This window comes from Musca domestica, unplaced genomic scaffold, assembly GCF_030504385.1.
Source record: "Musca domestica strain aabys unplaced genomic scaffold, Musca_domestica.polishedcontigs.V.1.1 33, whole genome shotgun sequence".
Lineage (NCBI taxonomy): Eukaryota > Metazoa > Arthropoda > Insecta > Diptera > Muscidae > Musca > Musca domestica.
The window spans coordinates 4,815,364-4,834,134 of NW_026712312.1; the positions used below are offsets into that span (position 1 = coordinate 4,815,364).

Here is an 18,771-nt window from a genome sequence, read left to right on the forward strand (position 1 = left end):
TTTATAACAGATCTTGTGCTGATGGAAATATTGAGATTTGCCAAGTCTGGATGGAATCGGATGCTAATTTCGAGTTTTATGCAATTCATGAATATTCAAAATGTTGACCCTTTGTGAGGGAGATACCAGAAGGAGTGTACCGATTTAATACATTTTCACATCAGATCTTGTGTTAATAAAAATATTGTGATGTTCGTAATTTGAAGACAATCGGACACATACATCACATTTTAGAAGAGTTAAATTATTCCAAATTTTAACCCTTTGTGGGGGAGGTACTGGATGGAGTGAACCGATATTGTCACATTGGAGCAAAATCGAATCATCCTTTCTCTTTCTGTGCAGTAAAAATATTTTCTTTGAAAATGTTGACTTTTTTTGGGGAAGGTACTGGAAGGAATCGGCCGATGTTGTCCATCTCCGAACTTGATTTAAGTTTCACAATAATATTACGATGTACCAAGTTTGGACCAAATCGGATACTCCCTTCGAGAGTTATCGGGCGCACCAACCACATGTCCTGAAACGGAATTAGTCCCAAGAGACCAAGCATCTAAAACCGTTATTTCGAAGAGCCACGTTTTGGCCGACAGCTCATTATATTGTTTACAAGCGTACAAAAGCATTTTGGTAAGAATTTTCCAGAAAAACAGTTATTCATATATTTATCTCACCCTGTATACCCTCTCTATAGCCATCTGTCTCGGAGTATAAAAACTGATATAGAAAGATATTGAGAAATTAGTATGTCATACCAAGTAATTGCATGGAACATAAAAATATGCAAGAGATTTATCAGAGTCTTTGTGGTATTGTAATCAGAAATGGACGCAGGGTGGGAGTCCTGCGAATCCGGGTCTCCTCCGGAATAAATGTTGTACATTATTAATCGCAATTTTTTTGGTATTTATGGTCAGGTGGCTCCCCTTGAAATACTTTCAAAATGCATTTGTGTCTACGTGAATCCTGAATACAATGCTTTTTATTTTGCCATTATTTATATGATTTCAAAGAAAAAAATGGCAAAGCTAGAACCAAATCTGAACTCACTTTTATCAATTAAGTGGGGGAAGGGGGTTGTCCTTGTCCCTAAGGTGGGAGATGGACTAAATGTAATGGTTATTCAGCAACGAATACGATATGTATTACAAAAATACATGGGCAGAAAAGAACATGCATAAACCATTTAGTTGATTTTTTAAAATCTGACGTATTTACATTTTACATGTAATAAACTACTATATCAAGTCATATTTAATCCAATATTCCAAGAAATATTAAAAGTAACTCGGTAAACATTGATTTAATGAAGCTATTGCAGTTGTCTAACATTCCCCGAAAACAGTTGGTGTCCCCGTTTTAAGTTGTAAATCTAATTGGTATTGACAGCATAGTGGCGTCACCTATTTTGCCCATTAGCTGTGTCATGGTACACTTTTTCATTTTTTTCGATAGCACTAATGGTATGGGAGATTAAAGCGTTCTCAAAACATTTACATTTGCTGCGAACCAAGGACATGATTTTTAGGCATATAAAACCCCAATGTTTTTCAATGCAATGTCTTTTTTGGATTTGAAAGGGTTTAGACAAATTATTGGGCACAAAAAGTTATAATTTAAAACTCTTCTAAGCTTGTTTGTCTTTAAATAGCACATTCTGCTAAACTAAAAATTAGTTCTCCAATCAATTTTTCCACTTTTTTTCTTGTCCACAACCACAATAAAATTTATTCACCTATATTTGTTTTTTCTTCTTCAAACAACCATTTTAACAAATACTCACAATGAACTTAACGTGTAAGCGTCTACTATTCAACTACATAATAAGTTTCTCATGTAGTATTTTATGTGGACGACGAAGAAAAAATAAATCCAGCTTCTGCGCACAATTTACTCTGTGATGTGTGCCTCAAATTATCTGCGGGTGAAGCGTTTTCAACAACAGCAAAAAAAAAATTACATCAATTTGGAAACAACAACAGCAACATTGTATGTGATAATAGTTGATAATGTTGTTCGTTCTCATCCTTGCGTTTACCTCAGATGAAAAGAAATAAGCCTTAAGCTCTTCCTTTTTGGTTATGTTTTCCAACAAACAACGCTTAGACGTTTTTTCTGCATGTTGAACAATTATTATTTTCAATTTAATGTTATGCTCTTCAAAACGAAAACAGCAAAAGGATTTTTATATTAAAAAAAAAAACTACAAAAAAAAAACATCTTTACATTGAGGATATAAAGAGTTGCGAATGGGACCAGCTTCAAGTGAAATGTATTTAAGGCTGAAGTGACTAATGAGTTTTCTTTACCCTTCAGGCCAAGGAAATTTTAAAACCACTGGAAAGGGAGTTTATATAAATAAATGAAGTTTATAAAAAATTAATGAAATTAAATAATTTTAATTAAAAATAGAACCACATCGCAGGCCACATATTCTCCAGTCCCCATTTTAGAGTTAAATTTTGAGTTCTTCAACTACATTTACTTATGAAGTTCTCTTCATTTTAGTACTGGAGAGCCGCATTAGAAGAAAAAAATTGTTAATTTAGATATGCTTCAGTTCAGATTGACTTTTTCATTATGGATCCCTTTTTTGAGTAATTAAATGTCACATATTTGAATTTTAAAATCGTTCCATTGGACAGTTGTGTATTTCCTTAGATATACGGTCGTTAAAATATCTTTCCATAAATGTCAATGTGCATGTTAGGATACTTTTTATACCCTCTGCCATATGACTACAGAGGGTATACATCATTTGATACGACCAATTTATTCCAAACTTGGTATATCGTAATATTTTCGTCAAACTTAGATCGAATTCGGAAATGGGCAATGTCGGCCCACTCCTTCTAGTACCTCCCCCACAAAAGGTCGCAAATTTCAAAAAATATATTTTCTGCACAGAAAGAGAAACGATAATCTGATTTCGTTCCAACTTTGCAAATCCTAATATTTGCGCCAGTGCTAGGTCAGGTGCGAACATGAACAATATCGGTTCACTCCAACAAGTACCTCCCCCACAACTCTCATAAAATGTGAAGTAAGAATCCGATTGTCTTTAAATCTCACACATCCCAACATTTTTTTTAAACCAAGGTCTGGCGTTAAGATGGAATACATCGGTCCACTCCTTCTTGTACCTCCCCCACAAAAAATGTCAATATTCTCAAAAAAAAATTATTTACTGCACAGAAAGAGAAAGGACAATCCGATTTTCCTCCAACTTTGCGAATCCTAATATTTGCATCAGTGCTAGGTCAGGGGCGAAAATGAACAATATCGGTCCACTCCATCAAGTACCTCCCCCACAAAGGGTCGAAGTTTTGAATAATTGTAACTCTTATAAAATATAACAGAGGAGTCAAATTACAAACATCACAGTATTAACCCAAATTCTGGTGTAAAAATGGAATATACCCGTCCACTCCTTCTGGTACCTCTCCCACAAAGGGTTAAAATTTTGAATATTCATGAAGCTCATAAAACGCGAAATTAACATACGATTCCATTCACACTTTACACATCTCAATATTTCCATCAACACAAAATCTGTTATAAAGATGGTGGAGACCGCACCATTTCTTTTGGTACATCCCCCACAAATGGTCAAAGTTCTGAATAACCAAAACGATTATAAAATCCGAAATGAACATCCGGTTCCCTTCATATTTCACACATCCCATTATTTCTACTAACACTAGGTCTGAAGTGAAGATGAGATATAACGGTCCACTCCTTCTGGTACCTCCCCCACATAGAGTTCAAGATTTCGAAAAACAAAACGCTCAAAGAAAGCGAAATAAGCATCCGAATCCATCCATATCCTCAAATTTCCTTCAAATTTTGCAACCAACTTCAGACTGCTGTCATTTCTAAGCCACTCGTCCGACAGCTGTTAAATTTATTCTAGTGACACTCATTATATTGTTTACAAGCGTACAAAAGCATTTTGGTGAGAATTTTCCAGAAAACAAAGTTATCCGTGATGGAATTCAAGCATGATAGTGTGATTTCTTTATATTTGGCTGGAAAACCACAAGTGGCTATCATTAGAGCAGTCCAGCACTTAAATGTGTATAAATCTTTTGTGTCTCGTACCATCACTCGTTACCGTAATACGGGTAGCGTAGCACGACGTCAAGGAAGTGGAGGGAAGAAAACAGCAACATCAGCAGAAATGGTTCGCAAAGTAAAGAAGCGATTTGATCGAAACACAGTGGCCGAAAAATGACTCGTGAGCTGGACATATCGCAATATCCCATTCGGCAAATATTGAAAAAGGAGCTCGGGGTAAAGCCATTTTAAATTCCAAAAAGTGCAAGAACCTACACCGCAACAGAAGGAAAACAGGCTCAAAAGAGCTAAAGAGTTGCTTCGCTTGGCCGAAAGTGGTATATTGCCGATTGTTTTTTATCCGTATCCGACGAGAAAACATTCGTTGTCCAGCAGTTTGTAAACATACAAAATGATCGTGTTTACTTGCCAAAGAGGTCAGCTGAAAATGTGCACCTTCGGTTGGCCATCAGAACTCAAGCGCCGGCCATGGTGATGGTGTGGGCCGCCATAACAGCCGATGGTCGTTCTCCGCTCGTATTAATCGACCGTGGCATCAGAATAAATGCCAAATATTATCGCGAAAATATTCTGGAGGGTGTATTGGAGCCTTGGGCACGCAAACATTTTGTCCGCAGACCTTGGACATTCTACCAGGACTCAGCACCAGCGCACTCAGCACGCGCCACCCAAAAATGGTTACAAAATGAGGTTCCTCGCTTCATTTCCAACGCACAATGGCAAAAAATCTCCGGATACCAATCCGTTGGACTATTATGTCTGGAGTATTTCGGAAAGCAAGTTTGGCACAAAAAAATACCAAAGTGTCTCAAGCAAGTGCTTCGCCGGGAATGGGCCTAAATACCGCAGAGCAACATTCGGGCAGCGTGTGACGGTTTCATTAGCCGTCTGAAGGCCATAATTCGTGCCAAAGGTGACCAATTCCAACAAATCTAAACTTATTCTAAAATTTGATGCTATTTCCGACATTTTTGCTTTAATTCAATAAAACCGCACTGTCAAAATGTTCGCCATTGTTCTCTAACAAACATGTAGATGGTTTTAGGGGTTTTTGATCTCAATGGCAGTTTCTAATTGTGATTTACACGACCTGTTTAATAGGCCTTGAATCCACTAATTTAAATAGAAATCGGACTCTAATAGTATGTTTACGGGATTTAGTACTCCCAGTGGATTTAACATGTCATTTCCATTGCATATATCTGAAATAAATCAACAGCAAAAATGCTAATGTAAGCATAATATAATGCAGACTGAGACCATTTTAAACTATGTATTACAAGTTTAAAAATCAGTCTGATAACAATGTTTATTCAAAAACGCACAACAAGTGCACTTAACTGACTCATAAAATAAATTATAATTGATTAGTTATTTGATAACATATCTATCAATTCACACAGCGCAAAATCTACAGATTTTAGCTTTTGTTTTGTTTTTTATCAATTCAAAAAATATTTCTAAACAGATAATATTTCTTTCTATTATATTTCAATTATTAAACAATTCACAATTAATTCATGCCATGATTCACACACTTGCAAAAATCTATTATTTCAAAATATTCTCTTGGATATTTACTTTAGAAATCACATTTTCAAACAGAACCGCCACCGCCGAAAGGCACAACGAAAATGACCTGGCATGTAGGTCGACATCTTTATTTTATAGAAATCTCAAAGGACTAAATGCGGCGATGGATGTGTGTCATGGCATTTTGTTTTAATTTCTCTAACATCCAGTAGTAAATTTACTTAAATTTTAAGAAAAAAAAAACGAAATAGATGTGGGACCACAGTTAAATTGCTGCACGTGTTAAAGGAAAATACTTCCTTGCTACAGACTTGGCGACGTAGCACGTACAGAGTGATGGCACCACATATTATGTCATGGGGAGCAGCAACATTCTTGGGCAGACTTAAAACATAGATTAGATTTTGTGACTGTGGCTAATATTATGTTTCCATTGCCACATCTCCTGGCAACATCACCACCGTACAAAGCATTCGCTTCCTCACTATTTACGTAAGATTATTCATATATTTGAATTTTTGTGTGTGTTTTTGTTTTTTCTATTTTTTGCGTCCTCTTTAGTTTTTCTCTAAGACGGCGAGAAGGCCAACCAACATTCCAGTTCATTTCATGTATGAACATGAAATACTTTAGCCAGATGTATGTCGACATTCTTCTTAAATTGTGTATACATTTACATACTTTACGAACACAGATTGTCGTGAGTCGGTATGTTTGTCAATGTTCTCATTTTTTTGGCTTTGTGGAAAGTTTTTAGCACAGCGACAGGATTAGTTTTAAATTAAAGGAAAATAATTTGCCAACGGCCGAAGATATATCGAACTCGAAGGTTTTGCGTCTTTACCGGGACCGTTTGTTATCGGATGGTGATATTAAAGTTTCATTCTGCTTCATTCGCAGTTTTTCTATATTGAGAAGTCGCTGATTCAAAACCTGTTAGGAAAGAACAAAAGTCTGGCGACCGACAGACCATAGCGACGAACGGAGGGCCCAGTAGTGGAAGTCTCTAACTCATTTTTTGAGTTACCGACAAAAGTCGGTAAAATTAAAATGCTTATAATTTCGGTAATATACGAAATTTGTCGGAAAGCTGGGTTTCAAAGTAATCGTTTTTGGCGGTAACTAAAATTTAGAGTTAGAAAATTCCACTACAGGCCGCCTTCTGAATGGTTATTTTCTTTAATTTTTATTCCCTCAGCCAGATGGCTAGAGAGGGTATATATAATTTGATACGGTCAAAACGATCCTTATCGAAATAACGGCTTTAGACCTTATGTCTCTTAGGAGCAAATACGTTTCAGGACATTTGGAGTCGATCTAGCGATATCCGTCCGTAGCTCTCAAAGGGAGTATCCGGTTTGATCCAAACTTAGTACATCGTAAAACTCTTGTTAAACTGAGATCGAGTTCGGCAAGGGACAATATCGGACCACTCCTTCTGGTACCTCCTCCACAAAATGTCAACATTTTCAAAGAAAATAATTTACTGCACAGAAGAAAGGATAATCTGATTTTGCTTCAACTAAGCAACTCCTAATATTTGCATCAGTGCTAGGTCAGGTGCGAATATGGACAATATCGGTCCACTACATCAGGTACCTCCCCCACAAAGGGTCAAAATTTTGAATAATTTTAACTCTAAAAAAATACGATGTAAGAGTCCAATTGTCTTACATCCACTTCTTCTGGTACCTCCCCCACAAAGGGTTAACATTTTGAATACCCATGAAGTTCATAAAACGCGAAATTAACATCCGATTCCATGCAGACTTGGTACATCTCAATATTTCCATAAACACAAGATCTGTTATAAAGATGGTAGAGATTTGACCATTCCTTCAGCACCTCCCCCACAAAGGGTCAAAGTTTTGAATAACCAAAATGATCATAAAATCCGAAATAAGCATCCGGTTCTTTTTAAATTACACACATCACATTATTTTTGTTAAACTTAGGTCTGCTGTGAAGATGGAGTATATTGGTCCACTCCTTCTGGTACCTCCCCTGCAAAGGGTCAAAATTTTAATTATTCATGAAGTTCTTAAAACACGAAATTAACATCCGATTCCATGCAGACTTGGTACATCTCAATATTTCCATAAACACAACATCTGTTAAAACACAACCATTTGAAAAAAGGTCAGATACGAATTGGACAATATTGGCCAACTGATTCGAAATATTCCCCATAAAGGGTCAACAGTTTGAATTATAACTCAAGGCTGGGGGTATAAATTTGCCGGCAAAACCGACTGATATTTTACTTGTTTTTTAAACATTTTTCATTTGTTTGCTAGTTGTCCAACCATCCCGGTATGGGTCCGAATCTTTATAAATCAGATTAGAGGGAAATCAATATCGATGTGCTATATGTAAAGCTGAAGCGATTTGCAAAAAAATTGACGAAGATATATCTAGGCTGTTTGTACCAAATATCAATGTTGTGGAGAGAATAATAGTGCCTTAGGTGTATTAAATATATTGTTTAGGGGGGTCACAACCTATATCTGAAGCATTTTTTTGGTCTGAATTTGAGCATCATCGACACGAATGTTCATCTGGAGAATGATATTATCCATCCATGTAGGGAACAGTGTGATTGTGGTCCTTATGGCAGATAGTTTTTTTATGTTCATCAGATGAATAAACTGAAATGGGTTCTCAACTTCGAGTCTTTTGTAATATCTTATTTTCCTGCGAAATTGTAAATAATGTAGTGGGCCAATGAGGATGGGTTATAAATGCTCCCTAAACTGTGACGTATTAATGTGTATTGAAAGAGCACTATCAGTTTTAAAGAACAAACAAAGAACTTTGATAAAATCAATTTTAATATTTCGTGAAACGTCATAGTTCTTTGACGGATTAGATTAGCACGATTAGGAATTTTTGCGCAAAAAAAGCCACATAAATATTGACACATATGTTTTGTAGACTATTGAGTTTTTATGGATTCTGATAAGCAAGAATACGTGCTACCTACTTATTGCCTTCATCCAAAGCTACCATGATCGATTAAAAATAATAATAATAAAAAAACAATTAGGAAAGGTAAAAAGTCGGGCGGGGCCGACTATGTGATACCCTACACCACCAGGCATATTTAGTAGACCTTCGTAACAAAAGAATTTATATTCGGAGTTTATATGAAGAAGATCATACCAATTATTTGAATGAGTGTCATGGCTTTAGAGCAGTTAAAATTTGCTTTCAGAAGGAATTACATTGTAAAATACATATATCTTAGCCGAGCTCCACCAATTGGAAACGTACGTCCCAAAGTTCGCTCGATTTGGGCTGATATTAACCGTTAGGTATACAATAAACTTAAAATCGGATAAAGATACATGTGGGAGCTATATACAAATCTGAACCGATCTCGATAAAATTTGACAGATCTATATCTGGGCTCAGTGAGATATCTGGTACCAAATATCATTGTTGTGGAGTGCATATTACGAATGTCAGGGTCTTAAAAACCAAATCGGTTGAAACATACATATGGAGCTATAGCTAAATCTGAACCGATTTTCACCAAGTACTGGCTGGATTCGCTCGTACGCGCCTAAATTCACTCCCTTTGGACAGATATTAGCCATTTAGTACACAATAATCCTGGAATCGGATAAAGATACATATATGGGAGCTATATTAAAATCTGGACCGATTTCGATAAATTTAGCTAGAGGTATTTCTGACCTGTATTTGATATATTTTTCCAATATCGTTGTTAAGGAGTGCATATTACGGCTGTGGAGGAGAAATTTAATAAATCGGATGAAGAATATATATGGGAGCTATAGCTATATCTGAACCGATTTCCAACTAATTCGGCACGCTTGTTTCTAGGCTTAATTTAGTTATATGTGCCAAATTCCATCCTATTAGGGCTAATATTACACATTTGGTGCACAATAAAAGGTAAATCGGCCGAAGATATATATGGGAGCTATATCTAAATTTTGACCGATTATCTCCAATTTCAATAGGGTTCGTCCTTGGACCAAACAAATGTTTTGTGTAAAGTTTCATCTTGATCGGACTATTGATACGACCTATACTTTGTTTACAAAATACATGGACAGACGGACATGATTAAATCGACTCAGAATGTGATTCTATACAGATCATCAAAAGGAACTATGGGTCTAACTCGAAGATCATCTCTAGTAAAAACTCTCTACCGCTCTCCAAATCATTTTCCAGAGGTATATATTTTTAGCAGATTACTGGATTCAGGAACTTTCTTGGTGGGGTCGTACCTGCGTGCCCGTGTATTTTGACCTGTAAGTATGGGACCCGGACTAGAATTATAGATATATGACATAATATATTTATAGATTTTGGGGATTCTAAAATTTATACCTTTGTAAGTTGATTAAGACTTTGGCCAGCGGCTTGGATTTTCTCTACTGAGGTATGAACGACAGTACTGCGATATTTTTATGTGACCGGCTTACGGACCGAGTATGTCCAACACCAGCTACGCAAAGTAAAATGTGTTAAATGCATAATAGCATTTCCATGAAAATTAAATGTACGAATGGTTTGTACGGATTTAAAAACTCATATCAAAATATCTTCGTTTAGAATTTTTGCTGTTAGAATTATGTCTCAGGATGTTAGAATTCGAAGACTGATAAATCTGAAAATAGTTAAGTTAAAAACGTTTACCTATACATTTTTCAAACAAAGCACCTAAATATTCATCCAATATCACAATGTTTATCATAAATTAATGAGTTCCCTATTACGATCTACACAATACAACTACAAAGAATATTAAATACGTACAGTGTGACAAAAACAAATATAAATATTACATGTCGGGAGATTAAATTATTCATTGTTCCATATCAACAACAACAACAACAAACACAAAGCCACCATTTTTTGACGTTACAGATACACTTTTTTTGGGGGAGTATTTCTAGGGGCTTATCAACGCTCTGTCGAAGCCACTTATCAGCCCAAAACAGCAATTCATTCACATTTCCATTAATTAGATGACAATGGAATAGAACAGCCAATTTCTTTTTTGTTTTTGGTACTTTCCTAAAAAGCCGTCTCCTGTGGATATTCAACTTGAACTTAAATGATTCACTTGGCTGATGCTGCTGACGATGATGCACCACATAGTGGGAATAACACAACAAATTTACAAATACACTTGTGAGTGGTAACATACCGTACCACCTATTCGAGATACATTGCAAAGCAGTAGTATATATGCCTCTGGGACATATACTTTGTTGTTGTTTTTCTTTTTTTCTTCCAATGTTTGGTAGGTATATACAACAATGACACGAAGAAAAAGTGTAATTTACACTCACGACGACAACGACGACGTCAACGGCAACAACGTATGCAGCTATCATAGAGAAAAATCAATAGATTTTTTGGACAATTCAACGCACCTTTTTAGAAAATGTTCTTTCGATGTTTTTAATTTGTTTATAGGGTATATTACACAAATACTTTTCCAATCACTTTTGAAAATAAGTTATTTCACAAAATTAATAACAAATTTTGATGCGGAATCGCACAAACTCACCCTCTCCTGCAATTGGAAAAATTTGCAAATGAAAATGTCTCTATTATAGGGATGTATAAGTCGATTTTTGTAAACAATCGAAAAGTCGGTTAAATGGCAATAAAACGATGTTATCGAACGAATATAATCGCATGTGAACAGTGGTTCAAAGTTTTCTTTATTTTAGACTTTAGCATTCATTTAATACTACGACAACCGAATTTCTTTTTAAAAATTCTAAAAAAATTAAAACAACTTATTGCATTTCACTTGAAAAATTCTGACAGGAAGTTGGCATAACCGCAGTACTTTATTTCCGTATACTTTTATACCCTCCACCATAGTATGGAGGGTATATTAAATTTATCATTCCCTTTGTAACACCTCGAAATATACATTTTAGACCCCACAAAGAATATATATAATCTTGATCAGCATAAAATTCCATGTCGATTTAGCTATGTCCGTCCGTCTGTGCAAATCACTCTAGCTTCCGAACGAAACGAAGTGGATTGATAAAATTTTACTCAAATGTATATTATGTCTGCAGAACTTTCGTTATTGAAAATGGGCCATGTAGGTCCACGTTTTGGTATAGCCCCCATATAATGGTACCTCCTTATTTTTGGTATTTTGATGATTTTAGCGACATTATTCAACGGAAATGTTTCAAATTTGGTATTTAAAGTTCGTAATGTATGGATGTCCACGTCTTCGTATAGCCCTTTTATAATGTTACCTCCCAATATTCGGTATTTTGATGACTTTATCCACATTATTCACCGGAATTGTTTCAAATTTAGTATCTGAAGTTCGTGACGCATACTACAGCCTATGAAAGAAAATTGTCTGTGCAGGTCCACGTTTTGGTATACCTCCCTATATTCGATATTTTAATGATTTTAGCGAAATTTTTCACAGGAATTGTTTCAAATTTCGTATTTAAAGTTCGAAAGCAGGTCCACGTCTTCGCATAGCCCCCATATAACGGTTTTCATTTAATTGGTAGTTCTCGGATTTTTGTTTTAAATATTCAAGTTTCTTCCAAATGGTAGAGGGTATTAAAAGTTTTGCCCAGGCGAACTTACAGCTTTTTTGCATGTTTCATAAAGAGAAATCGGTTATCGCTCGGTTCAGTTGCAGTTCGGGAACAGACCATTCCATAACTGATCGAAAAAAAATGCGAAACTAGTAGATTCCTTGCAAATATGAGGCATTTATGCAATTGAAAATTAACCCACTTGGTTTACTTAACAACTCTTCTAAACTTAAGACGCCTGTAAGATCTGTCTATGCCAAGGTGTATTAAATTGGCCACGATCGAAAATTTCAGTAATAGTCGGCTTGGATTAGGAACTCATTTATATAATTTCTTTTCTCAAAATTTTGACGTACTTTTCTTTTACAATTTGTTCTTCATAAATACCTATTATGACTTTCTCTCAATTAACGCGAAATTCAAAGCAACAACGTCTCATTCCCATAACCAAAGAAATTATTCGAGATATGGCTAATTTCAGTAGATCTTCTTCGGATGCCAGTGTTCAAAGCAAAGACAATTATAAAAGCCTAGTTCAAAGGGAAATTCAAAAATTTTGGCAGGAATCCTATTTATCTAGCCAACTTGTCAACAGAGATTAAATGGAAAGATATGTAAAGAAGTGGTTGGAAGAAAATCTACCGAAACAAATAAGCACTATAAGCCATTTGGAAAAACGCGTAAAGAAACTCGAATTATTGTTGGAGACAAAAAATAACTTTGAAAAGGAAATTAAAGATTGTTGCAATGAAAATTGTACTTTGATAAAATCAGTAGATACAGCAACGGGCAAATTGAAATCGAACGAATATGGAGAAAAGTATTTTAAAAGAAGACAATATTCGAATCTATCCTAATTAAAAAAATACAATACTTCTTTCATCTTATCTTCAATTTAATTCCAAAATTTCACTTTGTAGAGATTACAGTACGCAATCAAAAAGAAAAACGTAATATCTTTTGAATAACAAAATATAATAAATATATATAATTTACATACATATGTAGTTCTTTACATTGTAACATCTTTTAAAACACTATCGCTTATATTGAACAGAGCATCTTCGTCATCCTGCAGAAGACCTTCAGGGTTGGGTGAATTTTTGCATGCATCCAAGACATCATTTTCATCCTCCTTATTCAATAACATTGTGAACGGCGAGCGCTGCGAACAGTTATCGTCATTTGAATGTTCACCAATTAATGAGTTCTAAATAAAGTAAAAAGGGTTATAAATGTATTGAAAAGCTATATGTTGGGGCAATCAGGACTAAAAGGACTGTAAGTCCTATCTGATGTCCTTACGGAAATTTGTTCTCCAACTTACATTATTGCAGCTGACATTGTGATCAATCATGGAGTTATCGTTTAATTGAAGTTTTGGAATATTGAAATCCTGTGCGGTAACCAATGGTTCCAAACGTCCCGATGGGCTAGTGCTAAGATTGGCAAAATTCATTGAGGCATCCTGCACCTTCTTCAATGCTCCTATTTTCTTCATACCAGACCACGAAGTAGATGATGAACTATTGCCACTTGTGGTATAGGAATTGTTATCCCATATATGGCCAGAAGTTCGTGCAATGCGTGTACGTTCATTCGAATTGAATGGCGTGAATGGTGACTGTACCATTGTGGGTGAACCACTGCTGGTAGCAAAAGATGATGATTTTTTGGTTACCGTAGAAGTGGTTGAAATATCTGCCATATCGGAAAATAGAGATTGACGTCGAGCAATAGTAGTGGAATCCGCCTTGCTGGTACAAGGCGTTTTAAAGCCATTGGGAGAATCTGTAACAATTATTGTTGGAATTTCATCATCTCTGTCAGCAAGCAATGATTGTCTTTCTTTCCACCGGCTACCCAATCCGGATATGTTTGATTTCGGTGTGGTCACAACTTTTGAACTATCCTTGTTAATGGATCTTAACAATTGCATGGGATCTATTAATTTTGAACGATTCATAGACGAATTTAAATCCACATTTGATTGATCCGCTAGGCTGCAATTAAGTCTTGGTTGGCGTATTGTTCTTGGTGGAGCTGGAAAGGATAAAGGAAATAAACATTATTCTGGCATGGTAATACTCGAAAGCAACAATATTTACCTAGGAAGCTATTAAATGTACTGACATTTGCGTTTGCATTGGATTTGGAATCGATTAAAGACAACCGGGAAGGCCCATGTTGTCCCTCGGACATTTCAAATTTTATCGGTGGAGTAGATACGTATTTCAACAATAAGTTATTCTCCAAGTTACGTCTAGCACTGCCAAATTGTGTACCTCCACTGGCATGGGCAACACTATGTCGCACCGGTGTACGTGGTATATCATCATTGCGTTTCTTTCTACGGGACTTAATTACCATTAAAAAGTCGGTAATTTGACTTTCGATTTGTCTTAGATCTTTTTCAACTTCGGATAACCGGGTTTTAACAATTCCAGCTCGAGGACGTTTGTCGGCTGCGGATAACTCATTCTGTACAGTCTCATTGATACTATTAAATGCTTTGATCAAGGTATTGATGTTGACACTATCATCGCAAAGTATAGAAGCTGAAAGGGGGTAGGCAGGAGGATTTCTTAAAACTTAAAAATACACTATTTCATAGGGAAATTAACAATTTAAGACTGATGTATTTTTAAAACCTGTGGAGCCATTTAACAAATCTTCATTCACAAGGCTTTCAGGGTCAGGACCTCTTTCCATACTTACCTTCACTCAAATTCTCCAATGCGAAATTGTCACGTATACTCCTCAGTTGTTGGCGAACTTTTTGCGGCTCATATTTAAAACCACTTTCCTTGGAATAGAATCTATCCATGCTCTCCTTTAGCGCCACAACATGTTGCTCCATCTCCAAAATATTTTGGGTTCGGACAACGAAACGCTTCTCAAACAGTGCCGCATTGCTATCCTCAAAGTCAATGAGAAATCTATCATCGATTAAAGTGTCCACATTTAAATCTGTCTCCCCAGCAAGTTCCTCCAAATATTGACTCAGCAATTGAACCTTTTCCATGTAACGTTTGTTGATCACGTCAATGCTGGCAAGAAATTCGGATGCCATCTCCTTGGCCAGGGTGTCTTGTTTACACATTTTCTGTAAATTCTCATCTGTAACCAGCTCTCGATATTGTGTCGAATCAACATTCAATTGCTTCTCCTTTTGCTTTATCAACTCCTGTACAATAAAATGGACAAAGTCCAAAAGGAAACATATGAATTTCATGCCGCCGGGCATTACCACCAGATAGGACTTGATGTGTGTCCAATTCAATTGATGTTTCTCGTTCAAATACTTCAAATATTCCACGGTGCTGGTACGAAAATTCGACTCCGATCTTTTGTCGGTGATGGGCCAATAAAACCGTTTCCTAAATTCATTGGGATCGAGTAGGCGAAACAAGTAGTGCATGACTTGGAAGAATGCCTGTTGATTGGGCTTGACAAACATTTCGTCGGATAAGCATTTTTTTAAATCCTCGGTAGGTGGATGCAGCTGCGCCAATCCTTGGAGTTTGTTGTATAATATTAAGGAAAGCTCTTTTTCTTCGGCCCGGTAAGGAGCAATAATTGTGCGATCCATTTTTTTCAAATAATAAAAGAAATGAAGCGCCACCTTCGATAAATGTTATCGAAATGTGCAAAGAATAGGGACCCAAAGATCGTAGTATGCTACTGCCACTTTTTTTTAGTAGAAATCGATATTTTGTGGAAAATGGGTTTGGCCAAGGTGCATTCAAAAAGGTAGATGCATAACAATTTAAATATTTGTTTTACCAATTTGAGAGACTTTTGATCTGTTCCAAAACCTACAGGATTCTACTAGTTTTACTATTTTTTCGATATCATAAAGGGAAACTCATTTATTGTATTAAAACTCTTATATTCTTGCAGTTCTGGAACAGACCAAATGTTAAAGCTTGTTTGAATTTACACATGGTATCTTCCAGAACAGAAAATGATTACAAAACTTGCCTTTATGACATCAAAAAAAAAATGGTAAAACTAGTAGATTTCTGCAGATTCTGGAACAGAGTTTTTTTTAATAAAAATTAGGCTGTGACCCGGATGCTAGTTCAATAAAGATAATTGGCCTGTTCCAGAACCTACAAGAATCAACTATTTTTGCAATTCTTTCATATCATAAAGGGAAAATCGGTTTTAGTAGTAAAAACTTTTACATTCTTGCAGATCGGCAACAGGCCAAATGATTGAAGGCACCTTTGAGTGATCCTTTAACTTTGGGTGAAGGAGAACTTTTTTGTAAAAAATTGCAGAACTTGAGGATAAATATGGGGTTTTAGGAGACGCGCCTTAGAATGTTGAGTTTTAAGAAATTACTCGTGTGGACATAAAGGAACAGGGCTATTGTATAAATTCAAGGTATTGAGACTAGCTTACATTTATTGTCCTAGGTGTGGCCCTATCTGTGGAAAGAAATTGACCATTAAATTCTACATGGCTAATGTCGGTGATATTTCGTTTTATTTAATTTCAATAATAAATTTTCATAGCATTAATTATGCCCATAAATTACATTTGCAGGATTGTAGCATCTTTGCTTGTTGGCCTATTTTTTATTCTTCCGCGCCGATTACGTTTCCAAATTTAATTTTTGAATAATGTCCTGGTATGGTTTCTCACTCCTTTGGATGCATTGCTGCTTGCTGCAAAATAAAATGGGGAAAGTTAGAAATTTCAGTTTTATCTTACACATAAATATTAAGATCAGCACTGTTTCAGTTGTGTTTATCTTTAAAGTGAGTGCAGCCAGAAATCAAATGTTTGTTTGACCTTAAGTCCAATTGATTTCACGGTTGCAATACTTCTTGGCCACATGTCGCCAGGCTCGTTCCCCTGCGCACAGTTTCATCAGAAATACAAGTGGCCTAAAACTAATACTTATTAAATACCATATTACCGTAGTTGGATTCCGTTTCCAAGACGATGACAATTTAAGAAGGCCTTTGTGGCAATCAATAGCGGCATCACATTTCTAAAAGATTGTAGAACATCTCCATTTCCAAGACCATGGAATACGCCATTTAAAAAAGATGCCCTCCTTTATGCCAATGTATGGCCGCGCCACACCTTTACATTTCTGAAAGAATTTAAAACACTAATTACGGTACACAGTGGATTTTGAGGATATGAGTATGGGACGGTTAATTTCATCAGTAATGCAAATTTCTAAAATGAACACAACAAAGAAACAATGGTAGTTGACCTCGAGTCACATTGTTTCCTTTTGTTGGTCATTTCATGGCCACATTTTGCCATGTTCTGTACCCCTGCACAGAATCATCATATAGAAATGTTTATTTAAATGTTCGACGAAAACGGAATTAAGAATTTTTTGTTGCAATTTTACGTACCTCTTAATATATTACAGGAAGGGATTATATCAAGCCGTACTTTCACACAAACACAATATTCAGCTAAAAAACGCGCCATTTTCGTAGAAAACTGTCTGCAAATGAGCAATGAGAAATTACAAATGCCAAACATTTGAGGGATATGTAAGTCGACTTTTGACTTATCGATGTTTAGTAGCAAAAATCAATTAAGCAGTTCGTAAAATGATTGCCATAGCTTTGGTATTTGACGATAGAACTGCTGTAATCTTTCAATTGCTAATTTGCCGCAAAGTGCGTGAGCTTTGTGGAAAAGAGCTAAATGTAACAGAATTCTTCGATCCTCTGTTTCAAAAAAATTCACCTTTCTAAATTGAGTATTTAAGTGTTGGAAGATTTAGTTCAAGGGTAATAAGCTGTTCTCTAAAATGCATGCATCCTTTTTACTTATATTGATCTTTTCTTAGCCTATATCTCATTCCAAAACTTTTTCACACACACTATGGGATATGACAGAATTATTTTCGTTATTTCAAGTTATACGCCACGATAAAACAACAAGCATAAGGAGACAGATTTATCGATACTAAACGTCTAGTTTCCTTCCAAGGCACGGTTTTATCGACTCTAAACGTTGTTTTGCGTTGAAATGCAAAATTGCAGGGTGAGATGAAAAAACTGCAAACAATTTCAGACTGTTGCCATTTCTAAGCCACTTGTCCGACAGCTGTTAAAATTATTCCAGTACCAGCTCATTATATTGTTTACAGGCGTACAAAAGCATTTTGGTGAGAACTTTCCAGAAAAAAGTTATTCGTGATGGAATTCATGATTTTTTTATATTTGGCTGGGAAATCACAAGTGCCTATCGTTAGAGCACTCCATCATTTAAATCTAAATAAGTCTTTTGTGTCCAGCAACATCAGCAGAAATGGTTCGAAAAGTAAAGAAGCGACTTGATCAAAACCCGCTTCGCAGTGGCCGAAAAATGACATTTGAGCTGAACATATCGCAATGTTCCATTCGGCAATTATTAAAAAATGATTAAAATTCCAAAAAGTGCAAGAACTTACACCGCAACAGAAAGAAAATAGACTCAAAAGAGCTAAAGAGTTGCTTCGCTTGGCCGAAAGTGGTGAACTGCCGAATTTGGTTTTCTCCGTCTCCGATGAGAAAACATTCGTTGTCCAGCAGTTTGTAAACAAACAAAATTATCGTGTTCACTT

General features: G+C 35.9%; 2 protein-coding genes and 1 long non-coding RNA gene across 10 annotated transcripts in view; all 3 read right to left on the reverse strand.

Annotated features, from left to right (window-relative positions):
* Positions 1-11,217, reverse strand: part of LOC131803753 (V-type proton ATPase 116 kDa subunit a 1-like) — a 104,466-nt gene extending 93,249 nt beyond the window's left edge. For 4 of the 8 annotated variants that reach the window (XM_059125421.1, XM_059125420.1, XM_059125422.1 and 1 more), the window contains exon 1: positions 11,028-11,165. The gene's annotated coding sequence lies outside the window, so the exon portion shown is untranslated. Of the gene's footprint in view, positions 1-1,783; positions 1,803-11,027 lie in introns of those variants that run through there. The other 4 variants (XM_059125418.1, XM_059125416.1, XM_059125419.1 and 1 more) reach the window with 4 other exon arrangements.
* A 1,839-nt stretch (positions 11,218-13,056) lies between these two features.
* LOC131803755 (augmin complex subunit dgt6-like) lies at positions 13,057-15,818 on the reverse strand. Its single transcript, XM_059125425.1, has 4 exons — positions 14,901-15,818; positions 14,291-14,740; positions 13,510-14,225; positions 13,057-13,392 (listed from the first exon to the last, which is right to left on the reverse strand). The coding sequence occupies exons 1-4, from the start codon at positions 15,772-15,774 to the stop codon at positions 13,195-13,197; spliced, it is 2,238 nt and encodes a 745-aa protein (XP_058981408.1). The 5' UTR covers positions 15,775-15,818; the 3' UTR covers positions 13,057-13,194.
* An 816-nt stretch (positions 15,819-16,634) lies between these two features.
* On the reverse strand, positions 16,635-17,709 carry LOC105261730 (uncharacterized). Its single transcript, XR_891504.3, has 3 exons — positions 17,567-17,709; positions 17,113-17,292; positions 16,635-16,858 (listed from the first exon to the last, which is right to left on the reverse strand). It is a non-coding gene; the product is annotated as an uncharacterized LOC105261730 (long non-coding RNA).
* Positions 17,710-18,771: the final 1,062 nt, after the last annotated feature.

Excerpts from the sequence above, each read along its gene's own strand:
- LOC131803755 (XM_059125425.1), bottom strand. The coding sequence starts at position 15,774 with ATGGATCGCACAATTATTGCTCCTTACCGGGCCGAAGAAAAAGAGCTT. Across the intron at positions 14,226-14,290 it reads TACATTTAATAGCTTCCTAG|CTCCACCAAGAACAATACGC; the intron begins GTAAATATTGTT and ends TATCCTTTCCAG. Across the intron at positions 13,393-13,509 it reads ACAATGTCAGCTGCAATAAT|AACTCATTAATTGGTGAACA; the intron begins GTAAGTTGGAGA and ends TACTTTATTTAG.